This window comes from Ranitomeya imitator, chromosome 8 (assembly GCF_032444005.1).
Source record: "Ranitomeya imitator isolate aRanImi1 chromosome 8, aRanImi1.pri, whole genome shotgun sequence".
Classification (NCBI taxonomy): Eukaryota; Metazoa; Chordata; class Amphibia; order Anura; family Dendrobatidae; genus Ranitomeya; species Ranitomeya imitator.
Window position 1 is genome coordinate 9,246,829 of NC_091289.1, and position 24,120 is coordinate 9,270,948.

Genomic DNA, 24,120 nt, shown 5'->3' on the forward strand with positions numbered 1-24,120 from the left:
GGAGGCTCTAAAGAGGGGGGAGAGATCACTAATAGTAGAGGGTCGAGAGGTTGATCTATCCTTCTGGATAGAGAGGCATGGCCTCGGGGCCTTCCGAGAGCAAAGAGGGGGGAATACAGTGTGGTCCCTCCCAACAGCCGGGCCGGGTAGTGTGCGTAGGAATGTGGTCCGTCTTCAGTGGAGGGGCAATGATGCGTGTCCTCCAAGGTCTAAAGTTGTGGAGCTCCTGCTGAGGATGGGCTTTAGTGCGATTGACATCTACGCCTTGATACATCCCTATTCCACACCTAATTTTGATGTCAGCTTTGTTCGGCCGGAGGGGCTTGAGCTCTTCTGGTCGAACTATGAGTTGACAAAAAATGAGCCCGGCTGGCGAGACTTTGCCGTTCAGGTGGTGTCTCGCCAAAACCAAGTCAAGAAAGTGACCGTGATGACTTGTAACGAGTCACTTTCTTGTTATGACATCATGACGTGGCTTGGCCGGTATGGAGAGGTGGTAGAAATGCCAAAGAAAAACCGTGACGAGTTTGGTATCTGGTCAGGGGCCTGGACGTTTATGGTAAAACTTAAGCGTTCAGGTGGTACGGTTGCCCACATACCATCATCTGCCTTCCTGGGTAGGGATCGTATCCTGGTCTTCTACCAGGGGCAACCGAAGCTCTGTCACAAGTGCGGCGACCCCACACACTTCAGCGCAAACTGCACTGTGCAGAAGTGTGTATTGTGTGGGGATATCGGCCATCTTGCTGCATCTTGTGTGGAGATTAGGTGTCACCTGTGTGGTGAGTTAGGTCACCCATTCAGCCGTTGTCCTCGCTCCTTCGCTAATGCAGTCGTGACCCCGGTGGGAGAAAGCCGTGAGGCTGATTCTGCTGGGGAAGGGACTAGCAGGGGTGAGGGAGCTGAGGGGCCAAGGAAGAAAAGCAATAAAAAGACGCCTGCACAGCTAAGGCGTCTAGACAAGCGCAGACAGGATAGGGAGCTGGGCGAGCCTCGTACTACTGGGGCGGCCCCTGTCCTGGATGCCAGTCTTGCTGCTGAGGCCCCGAGGGATGATGAGTTGGATGAGGAGGTCAGGAGGATCCACAGGGAGGAAAGTGCCACTGCCTCAGAGTCCTCCCATTATGAAAGTATGGATGAGGATAATAGGCAGTGGCTAGAGGACAAGCGTAAGCTCGGCACCAAAAAGAAGAGAAAGAAGGGAGATAAAACATCTTCTCCCGCTCTGACCAAGGTACCTAAGGAAGGAAAAACCGACTCCCCTCTGGTTGGTCTTTCTAACCGGTTCCAAGCCCTTGAAAACATCTCTTCCTCTGAGGAGGAAGCTGAGGGTGAGGTTCTGGCTTCGGCGTGGCTCACAGGGGACGCCGAGTCTCCTCCTTCTGGGAATGTAAGATCCTTGGAGGGAGGGACTGGCCCAGAGTCCGGAGACGAGGACCAAAAAAATAAAAAACACGTGGGAATGGATACTTCATTGTCATTAAAGAGGGGGAAGGATTCCTCCTCTGAGGCAGAGGATAAGGGGAGTGGGAAAAAGAAAGCCATCTAACTCAATCACCAGTGATGGCGGTACCCACTCCGTTGACGCTGGCGTCCATTAATGTCGCCAGCATAAAGTCAAATACAGCTAGATTTGCGGCCTTTGATTTTCTCAGCCGGGTTGAAGCTGACATTTTCTTTTTGCAAGAGACCAGGCTGCCAAACATGGCAGATGTGTTTAAAGCTAAGAGGGAGTGGAGACTCGGGCCCTCCTATTGGTCTCTTGCGGCCGAGCCGTATAGCGGAGTGGCGGTCCTTTTTACCGCACCGGTGGAATGCCGACGGGTTATTGAGTTAGAAATGGGGAGGTGCCTGATCTTAGATGTCCTCATGAAGGGACAAGAGCTCCGGCTCATCAACATTTATGGTCCCCAATCTAAGTGGGACCGGAAGTGTCTCTTTATGAGGATCAAGCCCTACCTTTTTACAAGTCGGCAGGTTGTCTTTGGAGGGGACTTCAATGCTGTCACGAGGCCCCGAGATAGAGGAGGTTCCAGAGACAAGCTGACTTATGATAGCGTCGCCCTTAATAGTATAGCTAGTGAGGCTCGCCTGGTGGATGTCCACATTCGGCACACCCCAGGCCACGAGGGGTTCACCTATCATAGAGGTAACTGTAGGTCCAGAATAGATAGGTTTTATTTAAAGGAGGAAGCTGTCTCTTCAGCAGTGTCTGTTGTTGAGGTGGAGTTCTCCGACCACTGTTTAATTTTGTTTTCTCTGAATGTTACAGAGACCCTCCGGATGGGAAGAGGCTTTTGGAGGCTCAATTCGTCTCTCTTGGAAGAAGCGGAGATAAGACAGTCCTTTGAGGAATTTCTTCAGGGCCAGGTACCATTACTGGATCTTTGTAGTAGTAAGTCAGAGTGGTGGGAGATGTTTAAGGAAAGGGTGGCGAGATTCTTCCGCCAGCTCTCGAGCCTCAGGAGTCTGAACAGGTACCGTCTGTATCAGGGTCTGAGGAGGAAACTCGAGCATCTTGTCTCAACTGGAGGTAGCCGCGAGGAGATCTCCAGAGTGAAATCTTTGCTTATGAGGTGTCAGTACGATAGACACGCATCTTTGGTTTTTGAGAGGGATTACGGGAAGTACCGCTCGCCCGACCCTTACAGAAACTGCAGGATGTCAGTGAATAGTAAAGTGGTTACAGGACTGGTCGACACTGCGGGGTCCCTGAGACGATCCAGATCAGGGATCCTGGAGGTTGTCAGATCCTTCTACTCGCACCTCTTGGGGAAGAGGGATCTTGATTGGGATGAGATGTCGGCTTTCCTGGCTGAAGCTGTCCCCGAACCAGGGGTAGACCCCTCTCTTGACGTTTTGACAGAAATGATCAGGGAAGAGGAAGTTCAGTTGGCGATTGAAGGGCTTGCCCCCAAAAAATCGCCTGGTCCAGATGGCTTAACATCTGAATTCTATAAGACCTTTAAGGACGTTTTGGTTCCCCTCTTGACTGAGGTATTCAATGAGTGTCTTTCCTCGGGCATTCTGCCGAAGTCAATGAGGAGGTCTGCTCTGATCATCTTGTCAAAGGGTAAGGACCCGTCTTGCATTGGGAACTGGCGTCCCATAGCGCTTCTCAATGCAGACAGGAAGGTTCTGGCAAAGGTGCTGTTTAATCGGCTGGTGAAATTTGCACCCCGACTCCTTTCGGGGGCCCAGCATTGCTCTGTTCCAGGCCGCAGCACATTTAGTGCTGTGCTCAGTGTCCGAGAGGCAGTGGAGCAGGGTAGGGCTGGTCACTGGAAGGGGTACATGCTGTCACTGGACCAGGCAAAAGTGTTTGATCGGGTTAATCATGAGTACCTCTGGTTCGTCCTTCTGAGATATGGCCTGCCCGGGGGGTTTGTTGATTGGCTTAAGACCTTGTACAGTGGGGCAGAGAGTTTCCCGCTTGTGAATGGTTGGATTGGCAGCTCTTTTGAGGTTGGGTCCGGTGTTCGCCAGGGTTGTCCCTTGAGCCCGCTGCTGTACGTGTTTGCGATTGACCCTCTTCTTAGGAGGGTGGAGCGTGGACCGTTGGCCGGGATCGGGATGGACCGGGCAGCACCGGAAGCCACTCTGAGGGTGGTGGCGTATGCCGATGATGTCACTGTGTTTGTTTCCTCTCATGAGGAGGCAGGGTGGCTGGTGTCAGAGGTAGATCGCTACTCGGAGGCATCCGGGTCCAAGATCAACCGGGATAAGTGTGAGAGTCTCTGGCTGGGAGGAGGAGATCCTGGTTTTGATCTCCCGGACACCCTTCCAGGACCCAAAGTCTCTGCAAAAGTCCTTGGCATCGAATTTGGCCAGGGGGATTACCCCAAACAAAATTGGGACAGCAGGCTAGAGATCGCCACTCAGAAGGTGAACCAATGGAAGGGTTGGTCTTTGACCCTAAGGGAAAGGGTAAACCTGATCAAAACTTACCTGCTCCCTTTACTGATTTATCTGGGCAGTGTATGCATCTTGCCGGAATCTCTCTGGACTCGGGTCTACAGTTTGTTCTTCCAACTGTTATGGGGGAATAGACTGAACCTGGTCAAGAGGGAGGTTACTTACCGTACGAGGAGACTAGGAGGGTTGGGTATGGTCAACCCTGTGGTATTCCTTGTGGATACCTTCATTAAGATCAATATCGCAAACCTCTGGAAAGAGAGGGCTCCTCCGTGGGTATTCTCCTGTAGGGGATGGTTTCAGCCTTTCTTCCAGGAATGGGAGACAGGAGGGCAAGTGAAGGATCTTCGCACACCGCATGGACATCTTCCGGCTTACGCTACCTTGGTTCTGAAGGTAATTCGTCGGTGGGGTCTGGGAATGTGGGAGATCAGGACTCTGCCAAGGAAACTCCTTGACAATAGGGTTCTGTTGACCCATTTCCAGAGGCCTCTGGCGCTCAGGGACTGCCCAAGTCGGGATCTTGGGGTGGGTTTGCATCTTTTGAATTCTATCAGGATCCCCTCGAAGTTTTGGGACTTAGCTTGGCGCTGCTTCCATGGGAAACTGTGTGTGAGGGACAATCTGAAGTGTAGGAGCTCTGAGGACAGGAATTGTCCTCGGGAGCATTGTGGTACCTTGCTGGAAAGCATGGACCACTTCCTGCTTCATTGTCCCTTCAACACAGAGGTGTACAACAGGGTGGGCGCCTTCATTGGCTGGTCTCGGCTGGCCGGTCTCTCCTATGCGGAATGGGCCTATGGAGCATTCGGAGACCTTGGTGGTCGGGACCGCTGCACCTTATTTCTAGTTAGCGCAGTGGTTAGGTATCACACGTGGAACGCACGGTGCTTAGTATCGACGCAACGAAAAATCCTCCCAGTGGAAGATGTGTTTAGGACCATACTCGGTGACCTGGTGAAGGTGCGCTCTCTGGAGTATGGGAGACTGGGCGCACGGAGGGCCGCTCTCCTCTGGAGGGGCTTTTCTTTTAGTGTACCCTAGTCTGGTCATCTCCTTTCCTGGTGGTGGGCTGATGCTGACACTGTAGATTTTTGTTTTGTTTGATCATTATACAGTGATGTAGGGCTGCAGGCGCCGAACTTGGGCTTCGTGATTTGTAATTATTGTGGTGTGTGCTGCTGTATATAATGTATATATTGTATATAGGGATATAGATTTGGGTGTAGGTGTTAGGTTGGGTGGTGGGAAAAGGGGGGAGGTGGGATTATCTTGTGGGACTATGGGACACTGGGTTGTTTGGGGGAAAACTGGCACTGCCTGATCTGGCCTATGGACGTTGGACCTGGACTGAGGCATGAGACGCAGGACCAGCTCTCAGGTCAGTGCGGGGGGTTGGGAATGAAGGATAGCTTAGTATTGTATATATTTGTAGTTATTTTATTTAAAAAAAAAAGTTCATGTATATAGTTTTTGTTTGCCATTGTTTATTTTATTTGTTATTTTTGTTTGGTGACCGGACCAGAAGGTCAAAGTAGTTATTCTGTATATACTGTATAATATGTGCGAGAGGAGAGAATGAGCGGCTGGACCAGTGTTCAGTATACTGATTATTTTCTGGCTAATATTTTTGTTATGTTTTCTGCTATTATTATTGTTATGTTTTTCATTTTTATAATAAAAGATCTACAGGATGTAACTCAGGATCAGTAATGTAATGTATGCACACAGTGACTGCACCAGCAGAATAGTGAGTGCAGCTCTGGAGGATAATACAGGATGTAACTGCGGATCAGTAATGTAATGTATGCACACAGTGACTGCACCAGCAGAATAGTGAGTGCAGCTCTGGAGTATAATACAGGATGTAACTCAGGATCAGTAATGTAATGTATGTACACAGTGACTGCACCAGCAGAATAGTGAGTGCAGCTCTGGAGGATAATACAGGATGTAACTGCGGATCAGTAATGTAATGTATGCACACAGTGACTGCACCAGCAGAATAGTGAGCGCAGCTCTGGAGGATAATACAGGATGTAACTCAGGACCAGTAATGTAATGTATGTACACAGTGACTGCACCAGCAGAATAGTGAGTGCAGCTCTGGAGGATAATACAGGATGTGTGACATCTAGAGTCAGTGTCAGGACACTCCTCAGGCATATGCTGGTCCTGGATGTTATTATATCCATGTTTTTGGTGGGGATACTGTCCAGTTTAGTAGATGGACCTCTCGGTACTGACAGGCTGCGCTCACATCCCCCAGTACTGAGGTGTCAGGATCACCTGATTATTGGGCACATGGGCTGGGAGCGGCTTTCAGCCGGCTTTAGTTTCCGGCCTTCCACCTCTCCGGCCCTGAAGCCGTCACCCTTGGACCAGCCCTTGCGCGATGCGTCCTGTGAGAGGCTCCTAGTAGAGAATAGCCGGACCCCCATTGTCCAGCTGCTCCCTCCTCGGTTATCTTTAGCCTTTTGTTTTGCTTTATACCTGAAAAACAAGTGGAAATAAAAGCCGAGCAGGAAGAGGGTTATTTGCAGCTGGACGCGATTTCCTGACCAGTCTCTTCCCTTCGCTCATCTTTTCCACTTCCAGGAGGAAATGTTTCCTTATGTTCCAGGTCCGGGCTCCGCTCACATCACGTTTATGGTCTGTGCCGTGGACATAAAGACTTTGTCAAGCAACTGAAGGTGTAAAGGTTTTACTGAAAGATCTGAAAACTTGGATCATTTTCAAAGGACTTTATCATCCTTCCCCCTAAAATCAGATCCTGGCAGCCCCAGTGATCAGCAGCGGTCATCTGTGATCTCTACATTACCTGTGACCATATGTGCAATTTCCATGCAGCGCCACCACTGGAAAAATTAACTCCTTACAGACATATGATCCCCTGGCACGTCATATGCCGGCTTCCTGAGTTTGATGCAGGCCCACACGCCGAGCCCGCAAATATTAAGCCGTCACATAGCTCCATATCCCCAAAAATGAAAAAGTTACCGCTCTCGGAAAATTGCGACAAAAGCAACATTTTTATTTATTTGTTTATTTTTGCAAATTTCATATTTTTTTCACCAGTTAAAATAAAAATAATGCATGTTTGGTATCTGCGTACTTGTACTGACCTGGAGAATCCTATTCCTAGGTCATTTTTACCATAAAATAAAAGCTTTAAATAGAGAAAAAAAAACATTGCAGAATTGCTTTTTTTTTTCTATTTTGCTGCACTTGGAAATTGTTTCCGATTTCCAGTACATCATATGATAAAATGGGTGTTGTCCTTCAAAAGTACATCTCGAGCCGCAAAAAACAAGCCCTCGTGTTGTTATAAAGGGTTAAGTATTCCATGGAGCCCATTGAAACCGGTCGGCTTTATGGGTGGTCTCTGGAGATGAGGTGTTTGAAGCCACTTGGTAGCTTCTTCTACTCTGTCCACCTGCCACGTACAAAGCTGTGTTACCCATCAGCGCCCCACGATCACGTTACGGGCGCACAGAGAGGCACGGGGAAGGGTTGTAAAAAATCTGAACAAAAGTATCGAAAGTAGGAACATTTCCTGGTAGCAGAAGAGCAGCGAGGGGAGTGGAGTCCAAAACCAGGTCCCTCATTATCGTCCCCCGCAGAGACGCTCCATCTCCGGAGATGATCATCACATTGGATTTTCTGTTTGCACGCTCTCCATAGCTTCACATGTGCATGTAGTTATGTAGCGGTATGTAGTGTACGTTTATATGCAGTTATGTAGCGCTATGTAATGTACGTGTACATGTAGTTATGTAGCGGTACATAGTGTGCGTGTACATGTAGTTATGTAGTGGTACGTAGTGTGCGTGTACATGTAGTTATGTAGCGCTATGTAGTGTACGTGTGCATGTAGTTATGTAGCAGTACGTAGTGTACCTGTACATGTAGTTATGTAGCGCTATGTAGTGTATGTGTGCATGTAGTTATGTAGTGGTACGTAGTGTGCGTGTGCATGTGGTTATGTAGCACTATGTAATGTACGTGTACATGTAGTTATGTAGTGGTACATAGTGTGCGTGTACATGTAGTTATGTAGCGCTTCATAGTGTGCGTGTACATGTAGTTATGTAGCGGTATGTAGTGTTCGTGTGCATTTAGTTATGTAGCGGTACGTAGTGTACGTGTACATGTAGTTATGCAGCGGTACGTAGTGTGCGTGTGCATGTAGTTATGTAGCGGTACATGTAGTTATGTAGCGGTACGTAGTGTGTGTGTACATGTAGTTATGTAGCGGTACGTAGTGTGCGTGTACATGTAGTTATGTAGCGGTACGTAGTGTGCGTGTACATGTAGTTATGTAGCGGTACGTAGTGTACGTGTACATGTAGTTATGTAGTGCTATGTAATGTACGTGTGCATGTAGTTATGTAGCGGTATGTAGTGTTCATGTACATGTAGTTATGTAGCGGTACGTAGTGTACGTGTACATGTAGTTATGTAGCGGTACGTAGTGTACGTGTACATGTAGTTATGTAGCGGTATGTAGTGTTCGTGTGCATGTAGTTATGTAGCGGTACGTAGTGTACGTGTACATGTAGTTATGCAGCGGTACGTAGTGTGCGTGTGCATGTAGTTATGTAGCGGTACATGTAGTTATGTAGCGGTACGTAGTGTGTGTGTGCGTGTACATGTAGTTATGTAGCGCAATGTAGTGTACATGTAGTTATGTAGCGCTTCGTAGTGTGCGTGTACATGTAGTTATGTAGCGGTACGTAGTGTACGTGTGCATGTAGTTATGTAGCGGTACGTAGTGTTCATGTACATGTAGTTATGTAGCGGTACGTAGTGTGCGTGTACATGTAGTTATGTAGCGGTACGTAGTGTACGTGTGCATGTAGTTATGTAGCGGTACGTAGTGTTCATGTACATGTAGTTATGTAGCGGTACGTAGTGTTCATGTACATGTAGTTATGTAGCGGTACGTAGTGTACGTGTACATGTAGTTATGTAGTGCTATGTAATGTACGTGTGCATGTAGTTATGTAGCGGTATGTAGTGTTCATGTACATGTAGTTATGTAGCGGTACGTAGTGTACGTGTACATGTAGTTATGTAGTGCTATGTAATGTACGTGTGCATGTAGTTATGTAGCGGTATGTAGTGTTCATGTACATGTAGTTATGTAGCGGTATGTAGTGTTCATGTACATGTAGTTATGTAGCGGTACGTAGTGTACGTGTACATGTAGTTATGTAGTGCTATGTAATGTACGTGTGCATGTAGTTATGTAGCGGTATGTAGTGTTCATGTACATGTAGTTATGTAGCGGTATGTAGTGTTCATGTACATGTAGTTATGTAGCGGTACGTAGTGTTCGTGTACATGTAGTTATGTAGCGGTACGTAGTGTACGTGTACATGTAGTTATGTAGTGCTATGTAATGTACGTGTGCATGTAGTTATGTAGCGGTATGTAGTGTTCATGTACATGTAGTTATGTAGCGGTATGTAGTGTTCATGTACATGTAGTTATGTAGCGGTACGTAGTGTTCATGTACATGTAGTTATGTAGCGGTACGTAGTGTACGTGTACATGTAGTTATGTAGTGCTATGTAATGTACGTGTGCATGTAGTTATGTAGCGGTATGTAGTGTTCATGTACATGTAGTTATGTAGCGGTATGTAGTGTTCATGTACATGTAGTTATGTAGCGGTACGTAGTGTTCATGTACATGTAGTTATGTAGCGGTACGTAGTGTACGTGTGCATGTAGTTATGTAGCGGTATGTAGTGTTCATGTACATGTAGTTATGTAGCGGTATGTAGTGTTCATGTACATGTAGTTATGTAGCGGTACGTAGTGTTCGTGTACATGTAGTTATGTAGCGGTACGTAGTGTGCGTGTACATGTAGTTATGTAGCGGTACGTAGTGTACGTGTACATGTAGTTATGTAGTGCTATGTAATGTACGTGTGCATGTAGTTATGTAGCGGTATGTAGTGTTCATGTACATGTAGTTATGTAGCGGTACGTAGTGTGCGTGTACATGTAGTTATGTAGCGGTACGTAGTGTGCGTGTGCATGTAGTTATGTAGCGGTACGTAGTGTGCGTGTACATGTAGTTATGTAGTGCTATGTAATGTACGTGTGCATGTAGTTATGTAGCGGTATGTAGTGTTCATGTACATGTAGTTATGTAGCGGTACGTAGTGTGCGTGTACATGTAGTTATGTAGCGGTACGTAGTGTGCGTGTGCATGTAGTTATGTAGCGGTACGTAGTGTGCGTGTACATGTAGTTATGTAGCGGTATGTAGTGTGCGTGTACATGTAGTTATGTAGCGGTACGTAGTGTGCGTGTACATGTAGTTATGTAGCGGTACGTAGTGTGCGTGTACATGTAGTTATGTAGCGGTACGTAGTGTGCGTGTGCATGTAGTTATGTAGCGGTACGTAGTGTGCGTGTACATGTAGTTATGTAGCGGTACGTAGTGTGCGTGTACATGTAGTTATGTAGCGGTACGTAGTGTGCGTGTACATGTAGTTATGTAGCGGTACGTAGTGTGCGTGTACATGTAGTTATGTAGCGGTACGTAGTGTACGTGTACATGTAGTTATGTAGTGCTATGTAGTGTGCGTGTGCATGTAGTTATGTAGCGGTACATGTAGTTATGTAGCGGTACGTAGTGTGCGTGTACATGTAGTTATGTAGCGGTACGTAGTGTACGTATACATGTAGTTATGTAGTGCTATGTAATGTACGTGTGCATGTAGTTATGTAGCGGTACGTAGTGTGCGTGTACATGTAGTTATGTAGTGCTATGTAATGTAAGTGTACATGTAGTTATGTAGCAGTACGTAGTGTACGTGTACATGTAGTTATGTAGCGGTATGTTTCCCTCTCCCATGGAGCTGCATTATTTCGGTGGGTTTTCTGTCCCGGAGGGGTGTCTATCATACATGTGCCATACATACATGTCAGTACTTAGTGCAGGTTGCCGCTCATATTCACAGCTGATGTTTTTACTTTTGGGCAGATGCTCTAGAGCCAATGTGAATTGTCGCATTTTGCCCGCAGGCTGATAGACATAGCGAGGAAGCTGGACAAAGCGGAGCGGGAGCCGCTGTCGAGGTGCGCTCACTACTTCAAGAAACTGCAGCATCATGGCTACGCGGCCGAGACGTACATGAAGATCGGGGATCTGAAGGCGCTGGTCCTGCTGCACGTGGAGACACAGCACTGGGAGGAGGTGAGTGCCCGGTCTGGATTAGGGACCTCAGCGAGTCCCCGCAGCTTAGTAAGTAACGTCCTCACTAATGGCTATTGGGACCTGGTGCTCGTTTAGGCTACGTTCACATTTGCGTTGTGCGCCGCTGCGTCGGCGACGCAACGCACAACACAAATAAAAACGCACGCTAAAACGCTGCGTTTTGCGACGCATGCGTCCTTTTTTGCCGAACTTTGGACGCAAAAAAAATGCAACTTGTTGTGTTTTCTGCGTCCAACGTTTGCGGCAAAAATGCGTCGCACAACGCAGCACAACGTATGTCCATGCGCCCCCCATGTTAAATATAGGGGTGCATGACGCATGCGTCGCCGCAGCGTTTCCCGACGCTGCGTCGGGAAACGCTAATGTGAACGTAGCCTAACATCACATCCATCACCAGTGCTAATCATGGAGCCCGCCAGACTGGTTATCGGCTACATGGCAGAGACTGCGCTATGGCGTGGGACATGGTCTGCGGTAAGGTAAAGGGTCTGCGCTGAACACCGGCAGCAAAGATGAGGTCTTCTTACAGTTTTCCAAACTTAAGGATTTATTATTATCTATTTGTGTTAAAATCGGAGAAGGCCCCAAAGTGAATTAAGACCTCACGTCCCTAAAGTCATTGAGACCCCATATCAAACATTAAAGCCATTGAGACCCCATATCAAACATTAAAGTCATTGAGACCCCATATCAAACATTAAAGTCATTGAGACCCCAGTTCAGACCCTAAAACTAATTCAGACCCCATTAAAGATCCTTAACATGAATAGCCTCTGTGACTCACTCTAAATTTACCGTCTTCATGATGAGCCTTCCAAAATAAAAATAAAATGCTAAAAGTAACCAGACCTTGGACCCAAAGCCATAAAAATTCATTCAGAGCCAGAACAGACCCCGACATCATTTAGACCACACGGGACCCTAAAATTACTAAGGCTATGTGCCCACATTGCAGAAAGTATGTAGAAATTTCCTGATCAAATCCGGACTCCCTTCGCTTGCGTTTTTTTTTTTTGCACGTATTTGTCACTTTTTTTCCGTGGATTTTTAGCGTTTTTTACAATGGTCCAAATACAATTCTATAGCGGTAAAACCACGGATTTTCCGCAAAATTAATGAACATGCTTTGTTTTTTTCTGCAATGCTTTTCCGCTCCGGAAAAAAACGCAGCATGGGCACAAAAATTGCGGAATGCATTAAAATAATGGGATGCTTAATGTAAGCGGGTTTTTTTTCCGCAGAGGAAAACCACCGCAAATACGCTAAAAATCCATAACGTGGGCACATATCTTAAAACTCCAGACCAGAAATAAAAAACCTCCAAACTCCATGACCCAGACCGGTCCATGGCCACCGTCCGGACCTTGTGTGCAAGACCCCGACAGAGTTCTGCTCAATACGTGAAGACCCCGTCCTCCTCCAGTGCATGGACGAGGCCGCAGACACCACTTACACCTGGACTCTGATTTTTTGACCCCTTTTAAGCTGAGAAATTGGGAATTCCCTGCAGGGCGGAATCAGGACAACGCGCACGCTGTAACGTTGCCCACTGTACGTCTTCTGCCGGTGGGCCGTGTGCTCCTGTCTCATCGCTCCCGTCAGTCACACAGTGCCATTGTCTATTTCCAGGCATTTGCTTTAGTGGAGAAATATCCGGAATACAAGGACGAGGTGTACGTTCCATACGCACAATGGCTGGCAGAGAACGACCGCTTTGAAGAGGCCCAGAAGGGTGAGTATGCCGCAGTTCTGCTTCGTCCTGATGATGGCGTCCATTGGGAACGGCTGCTGCAATGTGTCCACCATAACCCTCACTATCTGCCTTCCTCTTAATAGCCTTCCACAAAGCCGGACGCCAGGACGAAGCCGTCAGGGTCCTGGAGCAGCTTACCCACAATGCCGTGGTGGAAAGCAGATTTAATGACGCATCTTATTATTACTGGATGCTGTCTGTGCAGTGCCTGGATATTGCACAAGGTGAGAGAGGCTTTACTGTCCTGTTCTGCATTCAGCGTTGCTGTTTATGGGAGCGATAGTGCAGAATCGGGGGATTGTGCACATGTACCTTGTCCATACAGGTGCTGCATGGATGGGAGACATCTGTGTATGTAGCTATATACCATGTACCTCGTACACCCATGAATTATACATATGCTATATGGAGGGACAGATGCCATGCTGTGTACATCTGTATTGCTCTATAGCCCTGGGCTTTGCCTCCCCATGCCTATAGCGTTGCTTATATCCGAGGCCTCCATAGAAGGTGTATGGCCGGATTTACTCTCCGACGCACACTGTCTATTCACCCTTACTGTCGGATTTGCACATATTTTTACATGGCGGCTGCAGTCACAGTCCCTGTACGGACCACAATCCAACTGCAGGGTCTCCGGCCCCGAACTAGCAGCCTCATATCTACATATCCTGTTATTTGGGGTCCGTGTACAGACCATGAAGCTCAGACATGAACTTGTCTTAACCCTTCGTATTTTTGCTTCCAGCATATCCTCAGTGAAACGTTAAAAGTCCCATTCATTCGGCATAAACTAACCTGTCCGTCGAGCACATGAGATCTAAGAGATCATTTTACCGACCTTCAAATCTGTCAGCGACACCAGACGTTAACATCTGCAGGTTTTACAGGAAGCTTCGTGTTGTGTTAATGACTTTGTTTATTCCTTCCTGTAGATAATGAGGAGAAGCAGGACGCCATGCTGCACAAGTTTCACCATTTCCAGCATCTGGCCGAACTTTACCATGCCTACCACTCCATTCAGAGATACACAGTGAGTATCCGGGCAATGCCGAATAACTGATACCCCCAGGATAGGTGCTAACGTGTGGATCGGTGGGGTCTGACTGCTAGGACCCCCACCAATCCAGAAGTACAGTCCTCGGCTCCGTCCCATTGAGCATGCATAGTGCAGGGAACACGCATGTACCACCACTGCTCCATTTTATATGATGGGTTGCAAGCCCTGCAGTCTTAAGTGCTGTGATTGTCACCGAGCATCTGTAGCTTCCATAGATTAGCGTCGTGTCCAGGCGCATTTCCGTGTATAGATTTTTTCACCATTCTTATCATTTTCTGTTTTTCTTTTTCAGGATGAACCATTCAGTTCTCACCTACCAGAGACGTTATTCAACATCTCCAGATTCCTGCTGCACAGTCTGACCAAAGAGAGTCCCCTGGGAATATCCAAAGTGTATCCTTTATCTTAGAGCCACGCCACTCCCTTCATATGGGGATAATAGACCCCTGTTCTGCTGATCACTACAGGTCCCAGCGGTCAGTCACCTCTCCTGTGGTTAGGTGATGACTTCTCACTGGACGTCTCCTTTAAGTCTTTGTGAACCATGTGCCCTTTGTGCCGGCATCCTCCTTGACTAAACCATCAGAAACACTTTGTACACGTTGGCCAAACAAAGCAAAGCCCTGGGTGCCTATAAACTCGCCCGGCACGTGTATGAGAGACTCCAAGGTCTCCGAATTCCCAGCAAATTCCAGGAGGCAATCGAGCTGGGAATTCTGACTATCCGCTCCAAACCATTCCATGACAGTGAGGTAAGTGTGTGACTAAGGGGTCTACGTGGGGAAGATCAGCCAAATCATATCCCCCAACGGAGTGCTAGGATGCAATGTATAGGCCAACAGGGACATTCAATGTCTATCGACTCGTTGGAAAAATAATGTATACCATGCGTTTTTTTTATCATAAGTCCACTGCAAAGGAAAGCGCAGCTTGAGCGTTTGCACATAGTAAAATTTATGTAAACTGTAATACAACAATGTCTTCCCTGATCATGAGAGTGATCGCAGATCCTCGCCTGCAGAGTGCACTGACTTCCATAATCATGAGAGTAATCCAAGCCTGCAGGGTGCACTGACCTCCATGATCATGAGTGATCCAAGCCTGCAGAGTGCACTGACTTCCATAATCATGAGAGTGATCCAAGCCTGCAGGGTGCACGGACTTCCATAATCATGAGTGATCCAGTCCTGCAGGGTGCACCGACTTCCATAATCATGAGTGATCCAGTCCTTCAGGGTGCACCGACTTCCATAATCATGAGAGTGATCCAGTCCTGCAGGGTGCACTGACTTCCATAATCATGAAAGTGGTCCAGTCCTGCAGGGTGCACTGACTTCCATAATCATGAGAGTGATCCAGGCCTGCAGGGTGCACGGACTTCCATAATCATGAGTGATCCAGTCCTGCAGGGTGCACCGACTTCCATAATCATGAGTGATCCAGTCCTTCAGGGTGCACTGACTTCCATAATCATGAGAGTGATCCAGTCCTGCAGGGTGCACTGACTTCCATAATCATGAAAGTGGTCCAGGCCTGCAGGGTGCACTGACTTCCATAATCATGAAAGTGGTCCAGTCCTTCAGGGTGCACTGACTTCCATAATCCTGAGAGTGATCCAAGCCTGCAGGGTGCACTGACCTCCATGATCATGAATGATACACGCCTGCAGGGTGTACTGACTTCCATAATCATGAGTGATCCAGTCCTGCAGGGTGCACTGACTTCCATAATCATGAGAGTGATCCAGGCCTGCAGGGTGCACTGACTTCCATAATCCTGAGAGTGATCCACGCCTGCAGGGTGCACTGATTTCCATAATCATGAGTGATCCACGCCTGCGGGGTGCACTGACTTCCATAATCATGAGTGATCCAGTCCTGCAGGGTGCACCGACTTCCATGATCATGAGAGTGATCCAGGCCTGCAGGGTGCACTGACTTCCATAATCCTGAGAGTGATCCAGTCCTGCAGGGTGCACTGACTTCCATGATCATGAGTGATCCAGTCCTGCAGGGTGCACTGACTTCCATGATCATGAGAGTGATCCAGGCCTGCAGGGTGCACTGACCTCCATGATCATGAGTGATCCAGTCCTGCAGGGTGCACTGACTTCCATAATCCTGAGAGTGATCCAGTCCTGCAGGGTGCACTGACCTCCATGATCATGAGTGATCCAGTCCTGCAGGGTGCACTGACTTCCATAATCCTGAGAGTGATCCAAGCCTGCAGGGTGCACTGACCTCCATGATCATGAGTGATCCAAGCCTGCAGGGTGCACTGACCTCCATGATCATGAGTGATCCACGCCTGCAGGGTGCACTGACCTCCATGATCATGAGTGATCCACGCCTGCAGGGTGCACTGACTTCCATAATCATGAGCGTGATCCAAGCCTGCAGGGTGCACTGACTTCCATAATCATGAGCGTGATCCAAGCCTGCAGGGTGCACTGACATCCATAATCATGAGCGTGATCCAAGCCTGCAGGGTGCACTGACATCCATAATCATGAGCGTGATCCAAGCCTGCAGGGTGCACTGACTTCCATGAGAATGAGTGATCCACGCCTGCAGGGTGCACTGACTTCCATGATCATGAGAGTGATCCACGCCTGCATGGTCCACTGACTTCCATGAGAATGAGTGATCCAAGCCTGCAGGGTGCACTGACCTCCATGATCATGAGAGTGATTGCAAATCTTTGACTGCAGGGTGCACTGACCTCCATGATCATGAGTGATCCACGCCTGCAGGGTGCACTGACTTCCATAATCATGAGCGTGATCCAAGCCTGCAGGGTGCACTGACTTCCATAATCATGAGCGTGATCCAAGCCTGCAGGGTGCACTGACTTCCATAATCATGAGCGTGATCCAAGCCTGCAGGGTGCACTGACTTCCATAATCATGAGCGTGATCCAGGCCTGCAGGGTGCACTGACTTCCATGATCATGAGAGTGATCCAAGCCTGCAGGGTGCACTGACTTCCATGATCATGAGAGTGATCCACGCCTGCAGGGTGCACTGACTTCCATAATTATGAGCGTGATCCAAGCCTGCAGGGTGCACTGACTTCCATAATCATGAGCGTGATCCAGGCCTGCAGGGTGCACTGACTTCCATGATCATGAGAGTGATCCACGCCTGCAGGGTGTACTGACTTCCATGATCATGAGAGTGATCCACGCCTGCAGGGTGCACTGACTTCCATAATTATGAGCGTGATCCAAGCCTGCAGGGTGCACTGACTTCCATGATCATGAGAGTGATTGCAAATCTTTGACTGCAGGGTGCACTGACCTCCATGATGACGAGGGAGCATGAGTTTAATTCTGACAGGTTTTGGTTGTGTGTTAAATGTTACCCAGGTCTGGATTGCCATCTCTGTCCTTGTCTGCAGTCATGTTCCTTGGCAGATTGTGTGGCCTCTGCATTACACGGCAGTCATTGAACTCAGTAAATCACATTAGTGCCAGGTTTGTTCTGTGATTTGCCTCCGCCTTGGTTAAGTGACCATGCACACGGTGATATTCCAGCATGGTGATATAACTTTGGGGGTACGGCATGGGCACACAGCCGGCTATGAGTCCGCAGACATATAACGTGACCTTGTCAGGCTGAGCCGGAGATTGTAAAGCCCGTTCCCTACATCTCGGCATCTGTTTGTGTGTTTAGTGAAACCATAGAATGGGGGAAGGTATCGGACAATGGGACTTATCGCTCTGCGATTCATTAATGGCGGCTTTGGTGCATCATTGGGGCCGTGATCCTTCAGTATTTCCAGGACTGTAAGCCCAAGTACGCCGCTCTATAAATACAGCCGCCATGTAAATGAGAAATGCGCCATCCTCAGAGGGAGCGTCTCGTGCTACTTAGGCATCGTGAATATATTTCCTCCACCTTGACTGGGTATTATTTTTTTATAGCGGTAACTTTTGCCCTTGCTTCAGATTCTGAGGGCATGTAGATATCTGCAAATCTGTCCCATTCAACTGATTGCAGAAGTCCATGCACCCTCCACAGAAGGGACCCCAGTAAGATGGAGGGAGGTTCAGTGGCGGAAACTTCTGCACCAAATCTGTCACGTGTGACTCTGTACCCGATGAGACTCCTCCGGTGTAACCGTCCCTTTAATTAAGCTCAGAGCGGTGACATGAATCGGCTCCGGCGGATCCGTCCACTTCCCGGCTTCATTATGTTGGACGACTTGTTTAATGCTCACATAAACATCTGTCATCTGCGCTTCGCGTCCCAAAATATACTGTGGAGCTCACCTACAATAAATCATTATGTGATTAGTCGGCGGCGGAGAGGGGGTTAATGTCGGCGCTGGAGCGCACATCTGTTTCCACTGAGCGTTCCCAGTTGCCAGAGAATTACACAGAAGATTTTTGAGGTCACACAGAACGGCGGGACCCGGGGGAAAGCTGCGCTCAAGGTCCCGGCTGTGGCGTCACTGTATTCCACCGACGTATCTGATTTATGCTGAGATTTCTGCTCTGAGATGTCAGCGACCACCAGGACCACGTCATCCGGGGTAGGGGGCAACTCAGTGATACCAGAAACTACTACTCCCATCAGCCAGCACGATGCGGATCGTTTACAAGGATAAATAAGACACCTCTGGGGTGACCGCGCTGCGGGTCTGATTCATCAACTTTATTAATTGGCAGCAAGTGCTGAACCATTGGTCCAAAGCTGCAGAGCCGCGGATCACATTTGCCGATCTGACTTGTATTATGGCCAATAGATGAATGCACCCCAGTACGTCCCATCATAGACCAGTTTAAGACCTGCAACATTCTGGTTTTTAGGGGCGAAGCCAAGTTATTAGAAGAGAAGTAAATGTGTGGTCGTCTCCGGCACAGTTTATGGCGAAGCTCAGAAAAATGTTCTTACAAATTACTCTTCCGACAGGTGTGGCCGCACTCTGCCTCCTCTGACAGGTGTGGCCGCGCTCTGCCTCTTCCGACAGGTGTGGCCGCGCTCTGCCTCTTCCGACAGGTGTGGCCACACTCTGCCTCTTCCGACAGGTGTGGCCACGCTCTGCCTCTTCCGACAGGTGTGGCCACGCTCTGCCTCTTCCGACAGGTGTGGCTGCGCTCGACCTCCTCTGACAGGTGTGGCTGGGCTCTGCCTCCTCTGACAGGTGTGGCTGCTCTCTGCCTCCTCTGACAGGTGTGGCCGCGCTCTGCCTCCTCTGACAGGTGTGGCTGCTCTCTGCCTCCGACAGGTGTGGTCGCGCTCTGCCTCCTCTGACAGGTGTGGCTGCGCTCTGCCTCCTCTGACAGGTGTGGTCGCGCTCTGCCTCCGACAGGTGTGGTCGCGCTCTGCCTCCTCCGACAGGTGTGGTTGCGCTCTGCCTCCTCCGACAGGTGTGGCCGCTCTCTGCCTCCGACGACAGGTGTGGCTGCACTCGACCTCCTCTGACAGGTGTGGCCGCGCTCTGCCTCCTCTGACAGGTGTGGCTGCTCTCTGCCTCTGACAGGTGTGGTCGCGCTCTGCCTCCTCTGACAGGTGTGGCCGCGCTCTGCCTCTTCCGACAGGTGTGGCCGCGCTCTGCCTCTTCCGACAGGTGTGGCCACACTCTGCCTCTTCCGACAGGTGTGGCCACGCTCTGCCTCTTCCGACAGGTGTGGCTGCGCTCGACCTCCTCTGACAGGTGTGGCTGCGCTCTGCCTCCTCTGACAGGTGTGGCTGCTCTCTGCCTCCTCTGACAGGTGTGGCTGCTCTCTGCCTCCGACAGGTGTGGTCGCGCTCTGCCTCCTCTGACAGGTGTGGCTGCGCTCTGCCTCCTCTGACAGGTGTGGTCGCGCTCTGCCTCCGACAGGTGTGGTCGCGCTCTGCCTCCTCCGACAGGTGTGGTCGCGCTCTGCCTCCTCCGACAGGTGTGGCCGCTCTCTGCCTCCGACGACAGGTGTGGCTGCACTCGACCTCCTCTGACAGGTGTGGCCGCGCTCTGCCTCCTCTGACAGGTGTGGCTGCTCTCTGCCTCTGACAGGTGTGGTCGCGCTCTGCCTCCTCTGACAGGTGTGGCCGCGCTCTGCCTCTTCCGACAGGTGTGGCCGCGCTCTGCCTCTTCCGACAGGTGTGGCCGCGCTCTGCCTCTTCCGACAGGTGTGGTCGCGTTCGGCCTCCTCTGACAGGTGTGGCTGCGCTCTGCCTCTTCCGACAGGTGTGGTCGCGTTCGGCCTCCTCTGACAGGTGTGGCCACGCTCTGCCTCTTCCGACAGGTGTGGTCGCGTTCGGCCTCCTCTGACAGGTGTGGCTGCGTTCTGCCTCCTCCGAAAGGTGTGGTCGCGCTCGGCCTCCTCCGACAGGTGTGGCTGCGCTCGACCTCCTCTGACAGGTGTGGCTGCGCTCTGCCTCCTCCGAAAGGTGTGGTCCCCTCAGGCTCCTCCGACAAGTGTGGCTGCGCTCGACCTCCTCTGACAAGTGTGGCTGTGCTCGACCTCCTCTGACAGGTGTGGCCGCGCTCTGCCTCCTCTGACAGGTGTGGTCACGCTCTGCCTCTGACAGGTGTGGCCGCTCTCTGCCTCCTCCGACAGGTGTGGCCACTCTCTGCCTCTTCCGACAGGTGTGGTCGCGTTCGGCCTCCTCTGACAGGTGTGGCTGCGCTCGACCTCCTCTGACAGGTGTGGTCACGCTCTGCCTCCAACAGGTGTGGCCGCTCTCTGCCTCCTCCGACAGGTGTGGCCACGCTCTGCCTCTTCCGACAGGTGTGGTCGCCTTCGGCCTCCTCTGACAGGTGTGGCTGCGCTCTGCCTCCTCCGAAAGGTGTGGTCACGCTCGGCCTCCTCCGACAGGTGTGGCTGTGCTCGACCTCCTCTGACAGGTGTGGCTGCGCTCTGCCTCCTCCGAAAGGTGTGGTCGCGTTCGGCCTCCTCTGACAGGTGTGGCTGCGTTCTGCCTCCTCTGACAGGTGTGGTCGCGCTCTGTGTCCGACAGGTGTGGCCGCTCTCTGCCTCCTCCGACAGGTGTGGTCGCGCTCTGCCTCCGACAGGTGTGGCCACTCTCGGCCTCCTCTGACAGGTGTGGCCACTCTCGGCCTCCTCTGACAGTTGTGGCCACTCTCGGCCTCCTCTGACAGTTGTGGCCACTCTCGGCCTCCTCTGACAGGTGTGTCCACACTCGCTCACCTCTCACGTCTTCTTCCCGCAGGAGCTCGTCCCCATGTGCTACAGATGCTCAACCAACAATCCTTTCCTCAACAACCTGGGGAACGTGTGCATCAACTGCCGGCAGCAGTTCGTCTTCTCCGCATCCTCCTATGGTGAGTTGTGCTGGATGGACAATGGCGTCTGTGTCGCTGCAGGCTCCAGGGGGACACTGTGAATTCAGGTTTCTCATTCAGTCTCGTTGCCCCCGGTGTGTAATATCCGGACCACCTTTCCCTCCCTTGGTATAACCTCCGCCCCCCACTATGCCGTCTGCTTGTACTACCATGTGTGAGAACAGCCGGTGGTGTAGAGCTCCTGATACCAGCGCGGTCCTAGGATCTACTGGGGGAACAAGTCCGGCCATGACACTTCTCCTCCTGAATCTTCCCCATCACCTGTGACAGATATCATTGAAAAGTGGAAGGAACCTCAGCCACGAAGTGGAGACCCCGTAATGTTACAGAGCGGGGGGCCGAGTGCTGAGGGTACGTGCCCATGGTCAGGATCTAATCACGGAGGTAAATCCTTTGTCTTCACCGTGCGGATTTACCGCATCCAGTACATTCTATTGTCGCTGTATCTGTCGTCCTCAGGGCGATCACAGGAGCACATGCACGATTTCTAGAAATCCCATCCACTATGCTGTATCATCTGACCTCTGGTTATGAAAAACACAGCAATTCCTGATCAAGGGCACGTACCCTCAGGAGCAGAGGGCAGAAAAGTCCCCACCGCTCTGCTGACCCCATAACGGCAGAGTCCAGCACAAACACTGCGCCCCCTGCCGGGAGCTTCATGGCGGAGCAGCTGCAGGCAGCCGTACATCACCAAGCACAATGCCGAGCGTCGGATGGAGTGGAGGAGGAGACGGGTTCTGTGCACTGATGGATCGCACTTCTCTATCTGCGTCTCATGGAGGGGTCTGGGTTTGGTGATTCCAGGAGGACGTTCCCCCCTGACTGCATTGTGCCCCCTGTACAGATGGTGGAGGAGGATAATGCTATGGGCTGTTATCAGGGGGCGGCCTCGGACCCTCAGCTCCTGTGATGGGAAATCTTCATCTTCAGCACAAGACATTGGGGACAATTGTAGCTTCAGCCTTGTGGGAACAGTTTGGAGGAAGACCCTTATCTGCCCCCCATGACTGCGCCCAGGGCACAAGCTCCATACAGACATGAGGGGAAACACGAGGGGCCGCTCAGAGCCCGGACCTCAGCCCCATCCTATAATGGAGATTGTGAGCCCGGACCCCAACATCAGGGTCTGACCCCACAAATGATCTTCTGGATGAAGAGTCCCACAGACGCCTCCAAAGTCTTATAGAAAATCTTCCCAGAAGAGCAGCGCCATTATATCTGCGGAGCAGCGACTCCATATTAATGTGTACGGAAGGCCAGAAATTCTCCTGGGGGCGGGGGGCACATACGTTTCCCCATGTAGTGGATGTATGGTGAGTGGTGATGGCTCCGGGAGGTGTATACATGTATACTCGCAGGCTGGCCGGCAGCTGCTTCCATGTTGCTTTCTTGTTCATTAATGTTCCTGATCTATAAGGAAACCTCACGACTTATTGTTCCTTCCCCCTAATATCCGGCTGCAGCCGAGTCCTTGTCTGTTTCCACACGACGGCCCCACAAGACGTCTACAAAAGTATCAGCAAATAAGCCGAGAAACGACTTCCATATGGAGGAGACGATCTAACACGCAGAGAATGGCCGTCCTACAACGACATCTTGTAATCGTTACTAATATATATAACGTGTCCTAACCGAGCAGAGCCGCGCAGACCCCGATATATTGTCCTGCAGCCGCCATCTGCTGTTTATACATCGGCAGCGGAGAAGCTCACAATGTAATGTCTCCAGGAGATAAACCCGCGGTACACCTTCATGAGAAAGCAGTCATTCTGCAAACGTCATGGCCTCTTACCACCCCCCAAAGTCTCCACTAGGGATGATTGCGATGCTGATCATGAATCTTTGTATACAGGGAGCTCCCCCTAGTGGTGGCTGCAGACAGAATCTTATGTATCTCTGTATACAGGGAGCTCCCCCTAGTGGTGGCTGCAGACAGGATCTTATCATGTATCTCTGTATACAGGGAGCTCCCCCTAGTGGTGACTGCAGACAGGATCTTATCATGTATCTCTGTATACAGGGAGCTCCCCCTAGTGGTGGCTGCAGACAGGATCTTATCATGTATCTCTGTATACAGGGAGCTCCCCCTAGTGGTGGCTGCAGACAGTATCTTATCATGTATCTCTGTATACAGGGAGCTCCCCCTAGTGGTGACTGCAGACAGGATCTTATCATGTATCTCTGTATACAGGGAGCTCCCCCTAGTGGTGACTGCAGACAGGATCTTATCCTATATCTCTGTATACAGGGAGCTCCCCCTAGTGGTGACTGCAGACAGGATCTTATCATGTATCTCTGTATAGAGGGAGCTCCCCCTAGTGGTGGCTGCAGACAGGATCTTATCATGTATCTCTGTATAGAGGGAGCTCCCCCTAGTGGTGGCTGCAGACAGGATCTTATCATGTATCTCTGTATACAGGGAGCTCCCCCTAGTGGTGACTGCAGACAGAATCTTATCATGTATCTCTGTATACAGGGAGCTCCCCCTAGTGGTGGCTGCAGACAGGATTTTATCATGTATCTCTGTATACAGGGAGCTCCCCCTAGTGGTGGCTGCAGACAGGATCTTATCATGTATCTCTGTATACAGGGAGCTCCCCCTAGTGGTGGCTGCAGACAGGATCTTATCATGTATCTCTGTATACAGGGAGCTCCCCCTAGTGGTGGCTGCAGACAGGATCTTATCATGTATCTCTGTATACAGGGAGCTCCCCCTAGTGGTGGCTGTAGACAGGATCTTATCATGTATCTCTGTATACAGGGAGCTCCCCCTAGTGGTGGCTGCAGACTGGATTATATCATGTATCTCTGTATACAGGGAGCTCCCCCTAGTGGTGGCTGCAGACAGAATCTTATCATGTAT

The 24,120-nt window shown here is 50.3% G+C and overlaps 1 protein-coding gene across 1 annotated transcript in view; it reads left to right on the forward strand.

The window, feature by feature from the left end:
• The window catches only part of IFT122 (intraflagellar transport 122), a 59,859-nt gene that overhangs the window by 25,024 nt on the left and 10,715 nt on the right, over positions 1-24,120 (forward strand). Inside the window, exons 19-25 of the mRNA XM_069736227.1 lie at positions 10,957-11,128; positions 12,779-12,881; positions 12,986-13,126; positions 13,838-13,935; positions 14,255-14,355; positions 14,549-14,714; positions 21,122-21,233. Of these exons, the coding sequence (XP_069592328.1) occupies positions 10,957-11,128; positions 12,779-12,881; positions 12,986-13,126; positions 13,838-13,935; positions 14,255-14,355; positions 14,549-14,714; positions 21,122-21,233 (893 nt within the window). The remainder of the gene's footprint in view (positions 1-10,956; positions 11,129-12,778; positions 12,882-12,985; positions 13,127-13,837; positions 13,936-14,254; positions 14,356-14,548; positions 14,715-21,121; positions 21,234-24,120) is intronic.